Source organism: Pongo pygmaeus, chromosome 3 (assembly GCF_028885625.2).
Source record: "Pongo pygmaeus isolate AG05252 chromosome 3, NHGRI_mPonPyg2-v2.0_pri, whole genome shotgun sequence".
In the NCBI taxonomy this organism is placed as follows: domain Eukaryota; kingdom Metazoa; phylum Chordata; class Mammalia; order Primates; family Hominidae; genus Pongo; species Pongo pygmaeus.
Genome location: NC_072376.2, coordinates 100,451,178 through 100,473,151, shown reverse-complemented (window position 1 = coordinate 100,473,151; position 21,974 = coordinate 100,451,178). Strand labels below are relative to the sequence as shown.

The 21,974-nt window shown below is 41.5% G+C and overlaps 1 protein-coding gene across 3 annotated transcripts in view; it reads right to left on the bottom strand.

Annotated features, from left to right (window-relative positions):
• Positions 1–21,974, bottom strand: part of PKD2 (polycystin 2, transient receptor potential cation channel) — a 77,742-nt gene that overhangs the window by 32,628 nt on the left and 23,140 nt on the right. For 2 of the 3 annotated variants that reach the window (XM_054484443.2, XM_054484444.2), the window contains 3 exons: positions 8,772–8,905; positions 6,620–6,870; positions 1,649–1,873 (listed from right to left, as the gene is read on the bottom strand). In XM_054484443.2, coding sequence (XP_054340418.1) covers positions 1,649–1,873; positions 6,620–6,870; positions 8,772–8,905 — 610 coding nt within the window. The remainder of the gene's footprint in view (positions 1–1,648; positions 1,874–6,619; positions 6,871–8,771; positions 8,906–21,974) is intronic. The other variant, XM_063663875.1, reaches the window with a different exon arrangement.

Genomic DNA, 21,974 nt, shown 5'->3' with positions numbered 1-21,974 from the left:
AAATACTCAAGACCTTCTATAAATAGAATTTACTAAAATATCAGAGTTGCCTCTCTGTTTTTATTCTCTTTCTTTTTATTCTTTTCTTTTTATCTGCACTGGAATAATTATGAAAAACTCAATAATAACTGCAATAGATTTTCATTCATTTCTAGTGATAACTACTACTGGACTACTGGTTGAGTATTTCTTTTCTTTCTTTTTTTTTTTTTGGCCACTGTGAGCAAGGACAGCTTGAGTGTTTCTAATCCGAAAATCTGAAATATAAAATGCTTCAAAATCCCAAACTTTCTGAGCACCGCCATGACAGCACGAGTGGAAAATTCCACACCTGACTTCATGTGACAGGTCACTGTCAACAGGCAGGCACACAACAGTTTATTCAACATCCCGAAAGGAAAAACAAAATTTCCTTCAGGCTATGTGCATGAAGTTTCATTTATGAAACATAAATGAATTTTGTGTTTAGACTTGGGTCCCATCCCCAAGATATCTCATTATATATATGCAGACATTCCAAAACCTGAAAAAAATCTTAAATCTCAAACTTTCTGGTCTTAAGCATTTTGGATAAGGGATAACCTATAATTGATTTAATGTGGTACTATTTTCTGCAAACATTGTTAAATACAAGGACTGGGACAATCCAACAAGCCACGTAAAGCAGAACTGAACTTAACCTCAAGAATGATGACAAAGACTATTATGAGAATAAACCCTTCTTATCTTGCGTGTAAAATATACACGCAATAATCCATGTTAGTGATGTTTGGGTGTTGCTGACATGCTCACCAGGAAGATTAAAGTGGGTGAACTCTGACTCCCTCTTGCTCTGCTTTTTCTATCTTTTTAATAGTACCTATTACCTTCTAATATACTACATTATTTATTTGTATTATTTATTGTTTAATGTTTATTCTCTGTCTCCTCCTGGTTGGATGCAAGCTCTGCAAAGGCGGGGATCTTTATTTTGTTTGCTGACATGTCCCAAGAGCCAAGAACAATGCCTAGCCCATATTAAGTGTCCAGTAAATGTTTGCTGAATAAATGAATGAAGAAGAGTCCCAGAGAAGCCAGTGGAATCTTTGTCATTTTCGTTACTATCTCCCAGAGGGGTCATCATGGCAACATCCCAGGATCTGTGGAAGGAACTTTATGTGCCTTTGGTAGCCCTGAGCATGAGCAGGTAACCTGGGTATCCTACTGAGCATCCTACAAGCACTCCAATTACTGTGCTTGTGTGCTAATAGCAGAGGCTCATCTGAGAGTGAGAAACTCCAGGAAATGAGTCAAGATTTGATGGCCGGGGGACTTGGTGATGGAACATGTGGCACTGACCACCTTATAATGGGTAAGGACAGATGTTAGAAAAACACAATACTTTTTCTGGAAAAGTTCCAGCATTGAGATGAACTTGGACCAGAGTTATGGTTCTTTCCAACTCATAATATTCTAGGATCCCAACTCCCTTCCTCAAATATCCTTTATTTTGGTAAGCCTTCAGTTTTTACCCCTCCCTTGCTATCCATCTGGGTCCTTGGCATCCTCATGTAGCTAACTGCAGGCAAAGGTTTTTCTGGCTAACCCCAGAATAGGATGTATGTACAACTACACAGAAATAGGAGGGATGCATGTCCTCAGTACACACCTGACCACACAGAACAGGTTAATGTTGGCGTTGTACACTGAGAAGTCAATAAAAGTTGCCCTGGTTCCTCGGTCCAGCCAGACATTTTTCTTGAGGCTAGCAACTTGTGCAGCTGTTTCCTCTCTTGTTCTTGACAAATCCAGATAATAGCCAGCTCCACTATAAGTTGCAATGATTCCCCAGTGGCTACTACCATTCAAGTCTTTTTCACTTGTGTAGATCCAACTGATTCAAAACAAAACCAAAAAACAAACAGTTACAATCAGTGGAACACTTGAGGCAATTACAAGGACAGCTGGTTCCTTGTAAAATAAAGTATGTATTAAGGCCTATCAAGCTGGTTAATGTGCCTGACATGGCAGTTCATAAGTGTTTTCTTGGTTAATTCTCATACTGTTATTAGCCTCTTTAAGAATGAGGGTCCTGAGGCTTAGTGAGGTCAATGCAGTCCCAAAGCTTTTGAGGGCAGACTCGGGACCAATGCCAGGGCTGTCTGTCCCTAGAGCCTCTGCTCTGCTCTAGAGCCTCTGCTCAGTTTATACGGCTGCCTTCTCTGGGTAACTGTGCTCAGGGACTAGACGACTTGAGGTCCCCAGAGAAAATTACAGCCAAAAGAGGGACAAGTTCATCAAGTGGCATTGTCAGCATTTGGGAATTTCATCCACAAATATTCAGAGGATCTCTTAGAAAACAGATGCTTCTTTAGCACTAATGAGGATATAAAGATTCTTTCCCTCCCAAATTTATAGCAAGTAGGGAAATAAGAGTTATAATTAAACAAGTAAAATACAAGGTGTATAATAATAAGAAGCAAAAGAGTAAAGAAATTAGGCTGGCAGATCAGAGGAAAGCTGTCCTTATTTGGGGATCGGGCGATGGAGGGACGGATTAGAAAAGGCTTTAGGAAGAAGTTGTGTTGGACCTGAGCCGTGAAAGGTGAGTAGGGTCTGGACTTGCACAGGTGAATGGTGATATGGTTTGGCTGTGTCCCCAACCAAACTCATCTTGAATTATAACTCCCACAATTCCCATGTTTTCTTGGAGAAACCCGGTAGGAGGTAATTAAATCATGGGGGCAGGTCTTTCCCATGCTGGTCTCATGATAGTGAGTAAGTCTCACGAGATCTGATGGTTTTATAAGCAGGATTTTCCCGGCACAAGCTCTCTCTCTTTGCCTGCTGCCATCCACGTAAGACGTGACTTGCTCCTCGCCTTCCACCATGATTGTGAGGCCTCCCCAGCCATGTGGAACTGCAAGTCCATTAAATCTCTTTCTTTGGTAAATTGCCCAGTCTCAGGTATGTCTTTATCAGCAGCGTGAGAGCAGACTAATACAAATGGGAAAGGCATTTTCAACCGTGAGCCACTGGTCGAGAAGTAGTTCAGTTTGGCTCCCATAAGATAAAGAATGGTAGATTGAAAGGTGGTCCGTGGTCAGCTTGTGAAGGGCAAACATGAAGGAGTCTGTGAAGGGAAAGTTCTAAGAGGCACACAACAGGGCTGGTCTGGTGGCAGCAGGGAAGACTGGAGTGGGGAGGAACAGAGGGCTTATGTGCAGAAAAGAGTTAACACAGCAGGCCTGAGATGGCCTTTCTTTAGGAAGGCCTGTTTGCAGGGTTGAACTTTGGCTGGCATCTGGGAACTTGACTGATAAACAGCTCCCTGCACTGGTATTCAACTTTCCCTGACCGGTAAGAGAGGCTTGCTGTGCCTGTGCTATTTGTATAAGCAATGTGGCTTACACTCAACACCTGCTTTCCTTCTGAGAGTCGGGAATTTTGGCACATGCTAGTCATAAACCAGTACCAGTACCCAGTGAACACCCCAGGCACTGAGTCTCTATTAATCTCTCTGATAGACATTTCACACATGTTGCTACAACTTGTTCCTGGAGAAATTCAGCACATCCTATGTGACCTCACTGGGAAAGGGCTCCTGAAAGCCTACACCAGGTTTTCCCCAGATATTGCCATGTGCCTTTTCTTTTGTATCCTTTCACCATAGTAAACCTTAGCTATAAGGATGCCTCTATGCTGAGTCCTTCTAGTGAATCACTGAACCTGGGGGTGGTCTTAGGGACCCCTGACATAGCTCCATTAGCTAAGTCTGCAATAACCAAGAGGTAATGAGGCCTGAACTCACTCAGTGAAGATGGGAAGGGAAAGGAAGGAGTGAGAGAGTGTTGTAACCACAGTGACTGCCAGCAGAACTTGGTAACTGATTTGGAAGTTGGGGCAAGGAGGAAACATGGCTCAAAAATGACTCTGGAGTCTTTCAGGGCAATAGGAAGATGGCAGTGCCATTAACAGAACAAAGAGCAGATCCCATAAGAAAACGATGAGTTTAGTTTGGGGCATATTAAATCACAAGAGGTGTGGGACATCCAGGTGGAATAGAAATGTGTCTTGTATCACTAGAATGCAAGCTCTGTGAAGAAAGGACGTTTCTTCTGTTTCCTGCTGCTTTGTTTCTCCAGCATCAAGGGCCTTGCTAGAAGAGGGGGGACTTCTAGCAATGGGAACATGCCTGGCACATTGTTGAAGATATGATGAGTCACCAAATAAAGATGCCAGTGGAAGCCATCTGATTGTCATGGGAAAGAGAGAAAAGAAAGAAAAGAAGGAGATACGAATACAGAACCTGGGAATAAGAGAAGAGAAGTGAGAGAAAGAGGTTTCAGACTTAAAAGATCCCAAAGTGTAGAGTTCTTCGTGGAAGTCAAAAGAATAAGCAGTCAACACTGCCACTTTCTGCAGACAGGATGAAGGGGATAAAGACTGAGATTTGTTCAGTGGATTTGCTAACTAGAGGTCCCTAGTAGCTTCCTGGTGAGATGTCAAAAGCAAGAACCTAAGCTTTAAGAGGTGAATTGAGGGTAAGGAAATGGAAGTGGCAAATGAAGACTATTCTTCCAAGAAGTTTGGAGTTGAAGGGAAGAAGAAATGGGAGTGACTTGAGAATGTAGAAGAATAACGGGATGGTTTAGACATGACAGGGAAGGTCCCCTTTGGCAATCCACCCTGGAGTAGAAATCACTCATTCATACACGCATCCAACACATATTTATTAGTATCTTTACATATGAGGCATTGTTCAAGGCTTTGAGAATACAGCAGTTAACAAAATAGAATCCCTGCCCTCAGGAAGCTTAAGTACTGATGGGGAGCTGAGAGCATCGAGAAGCCACCCTAACGACGTAATTAATATGAAAGAGGAATTAATATGGAAGAGGTTTAGTAGACAAAACATGGGTTTTGGAGTCAGGCTGCTTAAATCTTGGCTCAGTCCCATTTGTTAGCTGTGACACTTTGGGCAAGTGAGCCTCAGTTTTTTCATCTATAAAATGGAGATGATACCTATTTTAGAGTTGTTTTGTGAAGGCAGATGAGATAATGCGTGAAATAACTTCTTAAATAATGTCTGTCACAGAGCAGTGGTTGTATAAGTTTATCTTATTAGTGATGTGAGATAAATAAAATATTGGAAAGGGTACCACAGATGAAGGCATGCTTATGCTTTGCGGGAACTACAAAAAGGCACATTAGAAAGCAAAATAAAGCTGGGCATGGTGGCATATTCTTATAGTCCCAGCTACTTGGGAGGCTGAGGCTGGAGGACTGCTTGAGCCTAGGAGTTTGAGGCCAGCCTGGGCAACATCAAGAGACTCCATCTGTAATAAATTTTTTTTTTAAAGAAAGCAAAATCACTATCATAACTTGGATGATAATGTCCTTTGAGACTACTTAGTCCCTTTGTTCTAAAGCTCTGGATTTTTACTAAATTTGTTTTTTTTTTTTTTTTTTTTGAGGTGGAGTCTTGCTCTGTTGCCCAGGCTGGAGTGCAGTGAGGAGACCTCAGCTCACTGCAACCCCCATCACTCGGGCTCAAGCAATTCTCCTGCCTCAGCCTCCCGAGTAGCTGTGACTATAGGCACATGTCACCACACCGAGCTAATTTTTATATTTTTAGTAGAGTCACAGTTTCACCACGTTGGCTAGGCTGGTCTTGAACTCCTGACCTCAAGTGATCTGTCTGCCTTGGCCTTCCAAAGTGCTGGGATTACAGGCATGAGAAACTGTGCCCAACCTGGATTTTTACTAAATTTGTTTCTTATGGGTTCTGGTATTAAATAGAGTATACACTGGATGGTACAAGAAGAATATACTAATTGAAAAGGTGATTGCCCATTGTATAGTAACAAATGTGGATTCTGGGCAACTCAGTTTCCAAGAAAAGAACCTAGATGAACTGACAGAATTAGCTGAGCAAAGCTTAGAAGATGACTCTGACCAGTGACGTACCCAGGGACAGCAACCACAAAGGCCCACCCTGAAATGGCCTTGGAGCTCTTCTTGTTTCTTTATAATAACTACAATACTTCTAAAATAGTAAGTGCCCTCCCTTAATACACAAGATGTTTGAAGTAGGGGTACCAAAGTGTACAAAAAGCCCCTGTAAATATGCACGTGTACAAATATATACCTAAAATCTCAAACATTTGAATAAAATGGGCTATAAACCTAACAAAAAATTGCCTCACAAGCTTACACATTAAATAACTCCATTCTGAACAAAAAACTGTTTGCAAGACCTATAAAAAAAGAGTTCCTGCACCAGAAAACTTGCTCTTAAGTAACTTAGTGGATGATATTACTGGACCTATAAAAACAGGGCCCAGCGCATCTTAAATGAAATTTTCGAAGGCTCAGATAATTAATTTTTGGGGGGTTATACGGTCAACAATTTAGTCTTCTGAAAAATATGCATGTAGAAACTAAAAGAAGGCTAAAAAGTAGTGAAAACTTGAGAAGTCAAAGGTCAAGTTGGCCAAGGTTTAAATATAAGCACCGAAGAGTCACTGAACTTATTTTTGCCTTGGTGAAGGTGTCAGGGAATGAATGAATGAATGGTGGGAGGTCAGAGAACAAATGAGTGAATATCATCGAGTGGCAATGAGTCACAGACACTTACGCGGTTCCATTTCGGGGCCCAAAGGGAGCCCTATCTTCACTACTGACAGAGTAGACATCATAGCACTCTTTAATTTCATCTCTCAAGTCCTGGGGGATAGAGCAGGATCCGTTTCTGACTCGGAGTTGCCGTATTCGTGGAACCCCTAACAGCAGGTTCTCATAGAAGATGAAACTTCGGTTGTCAGCTTCAGTCTGGTTGCTGGGCTGCATCTTCCAGTACAGCCCATCCAATAAGGAGCCTTCTGTGAACTAAAAGCAAAGGAAACATCTTTGAAAAAGTTCCAAGCTCAGCTGCTGTCTTGCCCCTGCCTGGAACGTTTGCATAACCAAGCATTTGGCAACTCTATGAAAATAGTAGAGTGATAAGAATGAGTTTTGTTGTCAGAGAGATTTGGGATAGCATCTTGCCCCATCACTTGTTAGCTATGAGGCCTTGAGCAGGGTCCTCTGAACCAAGGTTCTTGCATCTGGAAAACCCATCTTTTGCGTAGTTACTGCACCTGGTACAGAGTGGGTACTTAATACGTGGCAGCTCTGATTTTTGTTCTTGGACTAAAGGTGGGGTCATGATTAACTCCACTTTCCGTTATTAAAATAATGTCCCACATAATCATGGTTCTAAACTTGGTTTAGAGAAAAGGCTACAGTTTTGATTACCAGCCTGGCATCTGATAGACCTTTCACCTGTCTAGACTATTTTGCTGTATGGCGAACTCTCCAATCCCTCCTCGTCCCTTTAGAGATTGGCATTTATCATCATGGAATGTGTATACAAAAGTCTCTTGTTAGTTTGTACAACTAGCTATGCCTGTAGGGAAGACAGATCTATTTCTCAGTGTGCTATCCTTGTCAGATGATCAACAGAGATAGACTGATTTGCCCTACTCAGATGGTGAAAGATTCATATTATACAAGTGTGGTTTTGGATGCCAAGTACTTCTATATATGAATAGTTTCCTGTGACCCAGTTGTCTCTATCCTTAAAATCAACAGCTCTGACCCCAGGGTGTAGTAAGAATTTCAGAAACTATCTCCCCAAGGAGAAATAATAATTTCCTTCTCAATTTCCCTTCCAATTTTCTTAGATTCCAAGCCCCATATCCCTCAGATCAGTTTAATATTTTTCCTGTGGTATCACTCATTGCTATACTGTTAACCATGTTGGAATTTGTGACAACTTGGGAAGGGGCTGGATTGGGTTGAACTTCCCAACAGCAGACCTTTTTTGTTTGTTTTTGGTTTTTTTTTTTTGGATTTTTTTTTCGAGACAGGGTCTCACTCTGTTGCCCCGGCTGGAATGCAGTAGCACGGTCATGGCTCACTGCAGCCTTGACCTCAAGCAATCGCTCAAGTGATTCTCCCACCTCAGCCTCCTGAGTAGCTGGGACTACAGGTGTGTGCCACCACACCCTGCTAATTCTTTAATTTTTTTGGAGAGACAAAGTCATACTATGTTGTGCCCAGCTGGTTTCAAAATCCTGGGCTAAAGCAATCCTCCTGCCTTGGCCTCCCAAAGTGCTGGGATTACAGGCGTGAATCACCAAGCCCCACCAACAGCAGACCTTTGAAAGAATGTGCTTACTTTGTATCAAGCACTGTTCTAAGAGCTGGGGATACATGCCATCATCAACAAAGAGACAAAACACAAAAGGCGAAGCAAGACAGAAGAAACCACACTGCCCTTCATTGGCCTTACATTCTAGGAGATTCTCAATAAATATTTATTGAATCTTGACTCATGGAATGAATTACAAACTAGGATGAAGAAGTAGCTGTCAGGCTAGAAAAAAATCAATTTTTCTTGTTCCCTAGCCATGTGACCATATGCATTTAAGCATCCTGAATCTCATTTTCCTCATTAACAAACTAGGGCATACTCTTAGTACTTACCTTATAGAATTAGACTATAGAAATTAAATAAGGTAAGATATGAAACACTCAGCACAGTGCAAGGCACAGGCAAAGTTCTCAATGTTAGTTTACCCCTCTTTGAGAGTAGGAACAGTAACTTCTAACAACTCACCATAACTTAGGTCTCACACAGTGTTAAATGCAAAGCAGGTCCTGTTGATACTCATGCATTGAAATGATGAAGCCAAATGCACAATTTTCTGTGATAGAGAGGTACTTTCAAAGTTATTTGCAAATACCTTCCAGAAGTCTTCCATGGAAGACAGAGTTTTAAAGTTAGTTTTCTCCGTTTTGGACACGGGGGTGTCTAGGAAGAGCTGTGACATCATCCGGGTGTAGTAGTACACATTGGAGCTCATCATGCCGTAGGTCACTGGAACACAGAAAGATCCAAATGAACGCCCCAAGGAACCGGCACACATTCACACACCAGCAGCCTTCACGAAGGGATTGTTCCTGTGGATAAACATTTTGGACAAATATCCACACAAGGTCTTCTCTCACCCTTGCCTTATTTTCCCCTATCATTCTTCTAGGATATCTCCCTATATCTCTGGCTTATAAAAGAAATATGTAATATTAATATTGGCTTATGTGAAACAAAATTGGCTTACTATTGGGTATCAATGTAAGATCAGGAACGTTTACTTGATATTTAGGACTACCAACATGCCTACTCGATTTCATCTTTCACCACCTCTCGGCTCAGATCCTCCATGCCAGTGAGGCTGATTTGCACAGGCCGCAACACAGCTATATGCTGGGCTCCCCACCCTCCTGCTGTGCACACCGTCTGCTCTCCCTGCAGTAACATGGGCAAGCCATTGTTTGTTTTCTCCAGATCAATTCTCCATTCTTCTCTGCCCTGTTCTGTGCCCTGAGGCTAATCTTTATGAACTGTACCACCTGGAATCCTTTGCCCTTTGGGGATACCGAGGTCAGAGTTTGTTACCCCACCCCTATTCTCCATTCCTTCACCACCTGGATGCAATTTGGCAGTGGAGACTCTAACCTTGGCCATGGCTGCTGAGGGAATCCCTTTTCTCACAACCACACTAGGTTCACACTGTGCCACTCCCTCCCCCAATCCCCTAAAGCCTGGAGGTGGTAACTTTTTGAGTGCATCACTTCCCCTTGTTGGTTCTCTTAACCCCACCACATCTCTGTAAACAGTCCCTTCATTAAACTTCCCTTAATCACCACTTGAGTTCATTATCTCCTTCTTCCAGGATGCTGATTGACGCAGACATTTCTGCTTCCCACCTACCAATCAAATCTTGAATGGAACCCTATAACTTGAACTACATCCTTGCCATGGACATTTACTGATTATATTGAATGGTCTTGGAAGGAGGCGGGAAGATCCTTTACAAGCTTAGTAGACCAAAGGAGATCAGGGTCTGATTCCTGACCATGCTCCTTACTTGCTATGCGACCTGTGCAAGTTGCTTAAACTTTCTGAGCTTCAGTTTCCTCTTCAGTAAGATGGGGATAACCAACTATCCCATGGATTTTTTGGTGCCTAAATAAAAATAGTAACTAAAATTTATCTAGTACAGTGGCTGACACTTAACAAATGTTCAATAATGGTGGCTCTTCCTCCTTAACTGGATTGCTATAATGCATTTATTATAAATTTCAGCACTTTACCAAGTACTGTCTCATTCTGGACTTTAATGATTGCAGGTATAATATAATTCCTATAATTAGCCCCCTTTCAAGGGGAAGGAAACATGTTCTATACATTTTTTAAACCACAGTTCTGAATACCCATGATTAATACTTACCTGAACCTATAATAAATTTCAGGGATCATATTCAAACCTATAGAAATTATTTTGGGATTAAGTACTATTTAGTAAATCTCTCCTTCATGCAGCCCTCTTCCCCCCACTCTGCCTTTTTTTTTTTTTTTTTTTTGAGACGGAGTTTCACTGTTGTTGCCCAGTCTGGAGTGCAATGGAGTGATCTCGGCTCACTGCAACCTCCGCCTCCCAGGTTCAAGCGATTCTCCCACTTCAGCCTCCCAAGTAGCTGGGATTACAGGCATGTGCTACCATGCCCAGCTGATTTTTTATTTTTAGTAGAGACAGGGTTTCACCATGTTGGTCAGGCTGGTCTTGAACTCCAGACCTCAGGTGATACACCTGCCTCAGCCTCCCAAAGTGCTGGGATTACAGGTGTGAACCACCACACCTGGCCCCTCTTTCCCTTTCAAGCATCATAGGAAATTAAGATTATTTAAGGAGAAGGGTAGGTAATAATGATCCAAACACGAGTGTGTGTGGGAGTTCATCTGAAGCAATCAATGACACAGTAAATACACATAATACACACAATTTGTATACTGTATCTAGAGATGTATGAATAATTTCCAGGCCCCCTGGTTTGGCTCCCTCACCTGTCATCTTATAACCTAATGTAATTAGGCCAAGAACAGTCCTCTTCAAGTGTTATATGACTTACTACCTCTCAGAACTGTCTTGGGGCAGAGTTAAGAGTTTAGAATTGTAATCCATTCATATTTATGGAACAAGGTATTGGGCATGAAGATGAACAAGACGTGATCTCTGCACTCAAGGAGAGGAGTTCATAGTGTCCCCAGGGAGAGTGCTGCCTAGCCAACTCCCACAAAGGATGCAAAGGATGGACATGAGTACACTATCCTCTGCAAAGGCCGTCTGTAAGTCTATAGCCAATCGAGGACAGAAAGAAACATGACACAAGAGCAAGCAGTGAAGGCTGCTCAGAGCCAACCAAATGATTAAGTTGATTATTTTCAATTAACTTGGAATTGGAATGTACTTTGGATTGACTGATTAATAGACTGTTGTGGAGTTTTTAACCTGTGGGTTTACTGTGGTTGTTGCTGTTAAAAAGGAATTTTGATAAATTATTTATATATTTTTATTTATAAATATGGTATAACTATATATAAGTATGTAAATTGAAAATTTATCTTTTTATTTTCCTAGAGCACTCATAATCCAGTATTGATTTTTGCTTTTGAAATTCTCAAGATCTGTATTGGCTTTAATAGCTTCACCAAGGGCAAGCAACAGATCCCCTTGGTTATGTAGCACCATCTGCTGGACAGACAGGTAAATAATGCCTTCCAGCTTTGAAGGGATGATTATTGTAACTTTTTTTTTTTTTTTTTTTTTTTTTTTTGAGATAAGGTCTGGCTTTATGGCCAAGGCTGGAGTGCAGTGGCACCATCTCAGCTCACTGCAGCCTCAATCTCATGGGCTCATGTGATCCTCCCACCTCAGCTTCCCGAGTACCTGGGACTACAAGCATGCATCACCATGGCCAGCTAATTTTCAAATTTTTTGTAGAGATGGGGTTTCGCCATGCTGCCCAGGCTGGTCTCAAACTTGTGAGCTCAAGTGATCCTCCCTGCTCGGCCTCCCAAAGTGCTGGGATTACGGTCGTGAGCCACCGCGCCCAGCCTGTAACAGATATTTAATCAGCAAACATTAACTCAGTCCTTCTCCTGTGCCAGGTCCCAGGAAAGTCCATGGCACACCTGAATGACAGCTCTACAAACTCTGGTGGTCAGCTACACCAAGAGCCCATGCAGGTGGCAGCTAAAAGACCCCTGAATTTGGAGTCAATGATTTGGTTTTGAGTTTCAGCTTGCCTCCATCCTGAACATCTGCCTCTGTTCATGATTGTGGGTCTTGCATCTTGAGATCCTGGACAACTATTTAAGTCTTCTAAGCCTGATTTTGGAATCTAGATAATTAGAATAATACCAAGGGCTTTTGTGAAGCTCAAATGGAGAAATATATGTGAAGACATCTGCACACTGTAAAATGCAATGGAAATATAAAACTGTTAACATCACTTCTCCTTTAAGTCCCTGAAAGGAAACTGGAGAAAGCCCACTTGGAAGGTAGCATTCACTCTCTAAATGAAATGAACTGTAAAGAAAAATTTACTGCATGAAATAGATAACCTTAAATGAGGACCAGAAAGGAGACAAGAGTATTAAAAAACATATAAAGGACATATACATCTGTACATATGTACACATCTTTCTTTTGCTATTTAATCCTTGTCTTAACCACTGAATTTCCATTTTCCATAAAATAAACTAAAACAAAATACAGTAAACCACAATATCGGCCAAAGTGCTGGGCTCAAACATCTGCCCACCTCGGCCTCCCAAAGCACTGAGATTACAGGTGTGAGCCATCATGCCTGGCCGATACTGGTGCCTTAACAACCACCAACCTGCCTTAAAAACATGGTCTATCATTTCAAAATAGCAACAAATACTATTTTATTCTTAATAATGTTGAAAAATATAGGTTCAAATATTAAAAACAAATAAAGGGTATTGTAGAATAGTATATATTATATAAACTCCAAATCACTAGGATAAAAAAAGCAAAGAAAAAATTTCCAGTCTAACAAAAGAACAGAAATGGAAAATAACAGGAAAATATAAAAGAGAGGAAAATACTAAATAATAGAAATTTGACAAAAAAGCATGAAATGTGAATGGTTTAGACTCTTACTAAATCACAAAGCTTTAAGTATTGGTTAAAAAATAAAAATGCATCTCTAGAATTGTTATAAGAAACCCACTCAAAGCTAAAATTATCAGGAACAAAATATTTTTTAAAAGGTTTTAAGTGGTATTATAATCCTCTGACAGAGGACACTATAAGGTGAATACTCAGTTTGATAAAAAGGTTATTTTACATTGGTAAATTATACTATACATGATGATATAACTGTAATGAATTCTCATGTATTGAATAACAGAAAATCAAAATATGTAGAGCAATACCTGTTAGTAATAAAAGAATTACCAAAACTACAATTACAGTTGGAAACTGAAAACCCTGTATCTTTCAATCTTTGACAGAGAAAGTAGACAAAAATTACCTAGGAATATTAAGGATTTGAATTAAATATATGACTTGACATAGATATATATATCTGTTAAGAAATTAAATTTTTTCCCTCTCTTAATAACCCTTGGGCAAAAGAAGAAATCAGAGCTGCCATTAAAAATATAACTGTACTAGATATAAAGACAGTAGAACCAAGATGCCTTGGCCGCAGTATTCCAGGTAATCTGCCACAAGATGAAGCCATCACTTTGCACAGGAAAACTAAACTGTTTTGCTAGCTGTATATCTTATGGTATCCTCACATGGATGCAGTGGAAATAAAATACAAACAAACATTTGAAGGGACTCTATAAATTAAAAGTGCTATACAAGATGATCCTTGACTTATAGTGGAGTTACATCCTGATAAACCCATTGTAAATTGAAAATGCATTTAATATACCTAACCTACTGAATGAACAACACAGCTTGGCCTGGCCTACCTTAAACATGTTTAGAATACTTACATTAGGCTAGTTGGGCAAAACCATCTGGCAATACAATACACTGTAGAGTATTGGTCGCTTACCCTCATAATCACATGGCTGACTGGGAGCTGTGGCTCTATCTTTAGAGTATGGTAGCCTGGAAAAAGACCAAAATTCAAAATTGAAAGTATGGTTTCTATAGAATGTGTATCACTTTCACATCACCATGAAGTTGAAAAACCATAAATCGAACCATCATAAGTTGGAGACCATCAGTATATAAATGCAAAGCACTATACCCAAATCAAGGAATTATTAGGCTTGAGCTGATTAAGTGGATATACTACAGGAAATTCTGTGTGTTAGTAAATGAGAAGTCCTAGTGAACAAGAAATGGAAACAGGCCATGTTGTCACATTTTGTGAGACTCTCCAGGTGTCGGCACTGAGAGGTGCACAGCTGCATCCCATCCCTGCAAGGGCGGTGAACGCATGAGCTGGTCTGGTCTGACAATCCTGTGTGAAGAGGTGGGCCCGAATGGCAGCACAACTCGAAGGAGGGGGCCGGTTCGGGTGGGCACCACTAAGCTTTTTCCTGGATCTGGCCCTTGAGCTGATTTTGAAGGATGAGGCGGAATTAGAATGACAGAAAGGACAGTGTATGCTGAGGCGTTTTGAGATCACAAGTAGTTTGATGTGGTTGAAGAACCAGATATAGGGAATGGCAGTTCTGAAGAACTTAAGTAAAGATCGTTTAAGTAAAATGCCAGCCTATTATCTAAAGATTTTAAAGTTTATCTTGATGTTGAGATAGCATGTTAAATGGAAGAGTGATCCCAGCACTTTGGGAGGATGTTGCAGGAGGATCGCTTGAGCCCAAGAGTTCAAGAACAGCCTGAGTAGCAAAATGAGACCTCATTTCTACAACAAATAAAATTAGCTGGGTGGTGTGTGCCTGTGGTCCCAACTACATGGGAGGCTGAGGCAGGAGGATCTCTTGAGCCCCCAAGCTGCAGTGAGCTGTGTTCATGCCACTGCACTCCAGCCTGGGTGACAGAGTGAGGCTCTGTCTCAAATAAATAAATAAATAAATAAATAAATAAATAAATTGAAGAGTGACTTGTATTAATCTGGTTCCAGAAACAGCAGTGCTTGGAAATTCTAAAAAGTCCAGACACAGGGAGAGTAGCTTCCATCTAATCTGTGGTTCATATTTCGAGGCCTCTTAAAACTTAAAGGAATCTTGTCACTTTCATACTTAAACCATGGGGTGTCCTACTGTAAATCCCTCACCAAGGCCCACCAAAACTACAGGTCTGGTCCCTGGTCACCTTTCCATCTTCATCTGATGATCTGCTCTCCAGGAACTGGCTTCACTTGGCTTCTAAGTGATTCTGGAATGATCTGAGTGTTTTCCTGCTTCAGAGCCTTCATTCATAGAATTCTCTCTTCGTCTGACTCGTTCTCATTCTTGCTTCAGGCTTCAGAGAGGCCTTCCTTGAGGGAAATCCTTTTCCCCAATCATCTCCTTTCATATCACTTATCACATTTAAGGACAGGGCCTAAATCTGTTTTTAATTAAATTACTGACCAACTTAAGGAATGAGTAAGTCAGGAAATAGATGATTAGGATTAAAATAGGGACAAGAGCGATATAGGAAAGAAGACAGATTAGAGAGCCTCTGATGAGGCAGAATGATCACAGAAGACACAGAATGATCACAGAGGCTGAAAAGAGCCATCCCCAGTGACCTTGGTGAGGGCTTTTTAGGAGGCAGAAGTGAGACTGCAGAATCAAGAGAGTTTGTGAAATACAGTCACAACACAAATCTTTTAATCCAGGTTTGGTCAACATTTCAAAGAAAATTATAAGTAACAATTGTAAAATTGTGAGGAAAATCTTTAAGGGGTAAAGGCTGTTGACACAAGTGCTTTTGAGAATGGTAGTATTGGCTACTATTATTTTGTTTTAAAAGTAAGAGAAAGATGTATAATATTTACATACAGACAATCTTGGATATATGATGGTTCAACTTACTGATTTTTTGACTTTAAAATGGTGTAAAAGTGATAAGCATTCAGTAGAAACTGTACTTAGAATTTTGAATTTTGATCTTTTCCTAGGCTAGTGATAGGCAATTTGATGCCCTTGCAATGCTGGGCAGTGGCAGTAAGCTCAGCCATGCAATAGCAAGGGTAAACAACCAATACTCTACAGTGTACTGTGTTGCCAGCATTTTTGGATATTGTGTCTTGTGTTTTCACAACCCATCTTGGTCACATTTAAAGTACATCTATACGTCTTCTATTTCTTGTCATTTTAAAATTGAGTTTTTGTCCAGTCAATTTATCAGAAAGGGCAAGGAGCCTTCCAGCCATAGTTGAAGGCTTAATAGTTACTTCTCATGGATTGCAACATGGGATCTTAAGACTGAAACTGTTTGTGGTGAAAAGATATGTGGGGAGCTATCAAGACATTTTTCACTGGAAATGGAATTAGCTTGCAGCTGCTGTGAGATTAACTCACTGACCTTCACTTCAAGGATCTTGTTATCAACTCGATCTTCATGGATTCTCTGGCAACTTAGGAAAATTGTATTTAGACTAGCATCCTTGTAAGATTTTTACAAGTAAAATAAAATATTCCTTTCTTTTTCAGAATACAAGGCAAAGTGTCCTTCTTTCAGAGATAAATAAATGGAAATACATAGATCTCTTCTTAAAAGGGCTCTTTCTGTCCTAGTACATACCATATTGTACTATGATTTTGTTGTTCATTTCTCCATTTTCATTACTTCTTTGGATACTACTGAGTTTAAAGTTAAATACTTTCTGTAGTAGTCCATTTTCATACTGCTATAAAGAACTGCCTGAGAATAGGCAGGAAGAGGTTTAATTGACTCACAGTTCTGAATGGCTGGGGAGACCTCAGGAAACTTACAATCATGGCAGAAGGCAAACGAGAAGCAAGTACCTTCTTCACAAGGCAGTAGGAGAGAGAGGGAGAAAGGGGAAGCCCCAGACACTTACCAAACAACCAGATCTCATGAGAAGTCCCTCACTATCATGCCAACAGCATGGGGGAAACTGCCCCCATGATCCAGTCACCTCCCATCAGGTCCCTCCCTTGACACATGGGGATTACAACTGGAGATGAGATTTGGGTGGAGACACAGAGTCAAACCATATCATTCTACCCCTGGCCCCTCCAAAATCTCATGTCCTTCTCACATTTCAAAACCAAACATGCCTTCCCAACAGTCCCCGAATGTCTTAAGTCGTTCCAACGTTAACTCAAAAGTTCAAGTCCAAAGTATCATCTGAGACAAGGCAAGTCCCTTCTTCCTATGAGTCTGTAAAATCAAAAGCAAGTTAGCTACTTCCAAGACACAATGGGGGTACAGGCATTGGGTAAATGTTCCCATTCCAAATGGGAGAAATTGGCCAAAACAAAGGGGTCACAGGCCCCATTCAAGTCTGAAACTTGACAGGGCATTCATTAAATCTTAAATCTCCAAAATCTCCTTTGATCCCTTGTCTCACATGGGCATGCTAAATGCAAGAGGTGGGCTCCCATGGCCTTGGACAGCTCCACCTCTGTGGCTCTGCAGGGTACAGCCCCTGCAGCTGCTTTCACAGGCTGGCATTGAATGTCTGCAGCTTTTCTAAGTGCAGAGTGCAATCTGTTGGTGGATCTACCATTCTGGAGTCTGGAGGATGGTGGTCCTATTCTCACAGCTCCATGAGGCAGTGCCCCAGTGGGGACTCTGTGTGGGAGCTCCAACCCCACATTTCCCCCCTGCATTGCCCTAGTAGGGGTTCTCCATAAGGCTCCACCCTGGCAGCAGACTTCTGCCTGGACATCGAGGTGTTTCCATACATCCTCTGAAATCTAGGCAGTGGCTTCCAAAGCTCAACTTTTGTCTTCTGTGCACCCAAAGGCCCAACACCACATGGAAGCTGCCAATGCTTGGGACTTGTACCCTCTGAAGCAATGGTCCAGCTGTACCTTGGCTCCTTTTAACCACAGCTGGAGCTGGAGTGGCTGGAACACAGGGTGCCATGTCCCAAGGCTGCACAGAGTAGTTGGGCCCTGGGCCTGGCTCACACAACCATTTTTCCCTTCTAGGCCTCCAGGCCTGTGTTGCAAGGGTCTGCCCTGAAGATTTTCTGAAATGCCCTGGAGACATTTTCCCCATTGTCTTGGCAACTTACATTTGGCTCCTCGTTACTTATGCAAATTTCTCCAGCCAGCTTGAATTTCTCCCCAGAAAATGGGTTTTTTCTTTTCTACCACATGGTCAGGCTGTAAACTCCCTAAACTTTTGTTGCACTCTGCTTCCCCTTTAAACGTAAGTTCCAATTTCAAACCATCTCTTTGTGAGCACATATAACTGTATGCTTTCAGGAAAAGCCAGGTCACCTCTCGAATGCTTTGGTGCTTAGAAATTTCTTCTGCCAGATACTCTAAATCATGTCTCTCAAGTTCAAATTTCCACAGATCTCTAGGGCAGAGGAAAATGCCGCCAGTCTCTTTGCTAAAACATGCAAGAGTGACGTTTACTCCAGTTCCCAATAAGTTCCTCATCTCCATCTGAGACCATCTCAGCCTGGACTTCATTGTCCATATCACTATCAGTGTACTGGTCAAAGCCATTCAACAAGTCTCTAGGAAGTTCCAAACTTTCCCACATCTTCCTGTCTTCTTCTGAGCCATCCAAACTGTTCCAACTGCTGCCTGTTACCCAGTTCCAGAGTCACTTCCATATTTTCAGGTTATTTTTATAGCAGTATCCCACTCCTGGTACCAAGTTTCTGTATTAGACCATTTTCACACTGCTATAAAAAACTGCCTGAGACTGGGTAATTTATAAAGGAAAGAGGTTTAATTGACTTACAGTTCCAAATGGCTGGGAAGGCCTCAGGAAACTTACAATCATGGTGGAAGGCAAAGGAGAAGGAAGCACCTTCTTCACAAGGCAGCAGGAGAGAGAAAAAGAAGGGGTAAGTGACAGACACCTATCAAACAACCAGATCTCATGAGAACTCACTCACTATCATGAGAACAGCATATGGGAAACCATTCCCATGATCCAATCATCTCCTAACAGGAACCTCCATCAATACATGGGGATTACAATTGGAGATGAGATTTGGGTGGCAACAGAGTCAAACCATATCACTTTTGTATTTGAATAAATTTTATTTATTTTTATTTTCTTTTATTTTTTTTTGAGACAGGGTCTTGCTCTGTCACCCAGGCTGGAGTGCAGTGGCATGACCACAGCTCACTGCAGTCTCCATCTTCCAGGCTCAAGTGATCCTCTTGCCTCAGCCTCCTGAGTAGCTGGGACTACAGGCATGTGCCACCATGCCTGGCTAATTTTTATTTTTTTACTTTTTTGACACAAGGTCTCACTCTGTAGCTCAGGCTAGAGTGCAGTGGTCCAATCATAGCTCACTGCAGCCTCAAACTTGGGCTCAAGCAGTTCTCCTGCCTCAGGCTCCCAAGTAACTGGGACTACAGGTGTGCGTTACCATGCCTGGCTAATTTTAAAATTTTTAATAGAGACAAAGTCTCACTATGTTGCCCAGGCTGGCCTTGAACTCCTGGCCTCAATTGATCCTCTCACCTTGGCTTCCTAGAGTACTGGGATTATAAGCATGAGCCACTGTGCCTGCCCATGGATTCTTTCTCTTTTTTTTTTTTTTTTTGAGACAGAGTCTCATTCTGTCGCCCAGGCTGGAATGCAGTAGTGCGATCTTGGCTCACTGCAACCTCCACCTCCCAGGTTTAAGGGTTTAAGCAATTCTCTGCCTCAGCCTCCCAAGTAGCTGGGATTATAGGCACCTGCCACCACACCTAGCTAATTTTTGTATTTTTAGTAGAGATGGTGTTTCACCATCTTGGCCAGGCTGGTCTTGAACTCCTGACCTTGTGATCCACCCTCCTCAGCCTCCCAAAGTGCTGGAATTACAGGCATTAGCCACTGTGCCCGGCCTATTTTTTCTACTCTATAAAATATTTATGGAAGTCTACTGTCTTTCTCAGTGATTTTTGAGTTTCAAATGTGTTAAAATATTAACCCTTTGTGATGTTTCTTATAATCATTTTTGTAATTGCTTTCTGCTTTTTAATGTTGCCTATTTCTTTGACATACGGAAATATTCCATTTCTACAATGTTGACTCAGCTAACTTTTGTGATTTCTATTATTGTGTTTAAACTTATAGATTTTTTACTCAATTTTATAGAATGAGTAGAGAGCACAGAAAAAGGAAATGGCTAATATATTTTTATTATAGATTCACTAAATACCTTCCTTGCATTTTTTCCCCTTTCCTTCTCTCTTTCTTTCCTTCTTTCTTTTTCTTTCTTTCCTTCCTTTCTCTCTCTCTCTCCTTCCTTCCTTCCTCCTTTCCTTTCCCTTTCTTTCTCCTTTCTTTCTTTCTTTCTTTTTCTTTCTTTTTTTTGAGACAGAGTCTCGCTCTATTGCCCAGGCTGGAGTGCAGTGGTACAATCTTGGCTCACTGCAACCTCTGCCTCCCAGGTTCTTGTGCTTCAGCCTCCTAAGTAGCTGGGATTACAGGTGGATGCCACCATGCCCAGCTAATTTTTGTATATTTTGGAGAGAAAAGGTCTCGCCAAGTTGCCCAGGCTGGTCTTGAACTCCTGACCTCAAGTGATCTGCCTGCCTCGGCCTCCCAAAATGCTGAGATTACAGGCATGAGCCACCGTACCCAGACACCGTTTTCAAAGATCTTCTAAATATTCTTTATTCCTTTCTTTAACTTCAACACCTAACCCACACAATAGCAATACTATTGCTATTTATAACAGTAACCCGTGTATATTAATAAGTGCTTTAATGGTGAATTCATAGCAACTCTCAGGTTTCGAGTAGGAATAAATCCTAAATTACAGAGAAAGTGAGATTACTTAATTCTCATGTCATTTCTGTTCTCTTGGTTAAGTAGACTGATTTTTAAAACACAGGTGACATAACCTCATTGGTAAGATGGAAAATAAGCTCTTGGTGAGCAGTTAGCTGCTCCAAATGAATCTGACTCTGTGCTCAAAGAATTAGAAACTATAGCTCTTAGAACTGAGATAATTCTGCCATTCTCAACAATCTTTGGCAAGAATAACTTCTTACTACTATTACTGTATGACAGACAGCATCCTAGGATCTTTTCATGTATTATTTCTAATCTTCACAATGATATTTCCAAATACTTGTTTTACGAGTGAGGAAACAAAGGCTTAGAAAGGTTAATTAACTTGCGCACATTTACCTAGCATGTTAGCAGTGAAGCTGGGATTTTAACTCAGGTCTGTCTGATGCAAAAAAAATCTGTACTTTTCTTACTATGTCAAACTGCTTTCTAAAACCCTACCTACTATGCAAGGTGATATAGTTTGGATGTTGTCCCCATCCAAACCTCACGTTGAAACGTAATCCCCAATGCTGAAGGTGGGGCCTGGTACGAGGTGATCAGATCATGGGGGTGGATTTCTCAGGAATAATTTAGTACCATCCTCTTGGTACTGTCCTTGAGGTAACGAGTGATTTCTCATGCGATCTGCTCATTTAAAAGTGTGGGGCTTCTTCCCTGCCCCACTCTCTCTCTCTCTTGCTCCTGCTTTTGCCACATAATGTGCAAGCTCCTGCTTCACCTTCCACCATGAGTAACAGCTTCCTGAGGCCTCCCCAGAAGCAGATGCTGGAGCTATGCTTCCTTTACAGCCTGCAGAACCATGAGCCAATTAAATCTCTTTTCTTTCTTTCCTATTTATTTATTTATTTATTTATTTATTTAGACAGGGTCTTGCTCTGTCACCCAGGCTGGATGGAGTGTAGTGTTGCAATCATGGCTCACTGCAATCACTGATGCCCAGCTTCAAACAATCTTCCCACCTCAGCCTCCTGGGTAGCTGGGACTACAGGTGCATGCCACCATGCCCAGCTAATTTTTGTATTTTTTGTAGAGAGGGGGTTTCACCTTGTTGTCCAGGCTAAGTTTGAACTCCTGGCTCAAGCATTACGCCTGTTTCGGCCTGACAAAGTGCTGGGATTACAGGCATGAGCCACAGTGCCTGGCCAAACC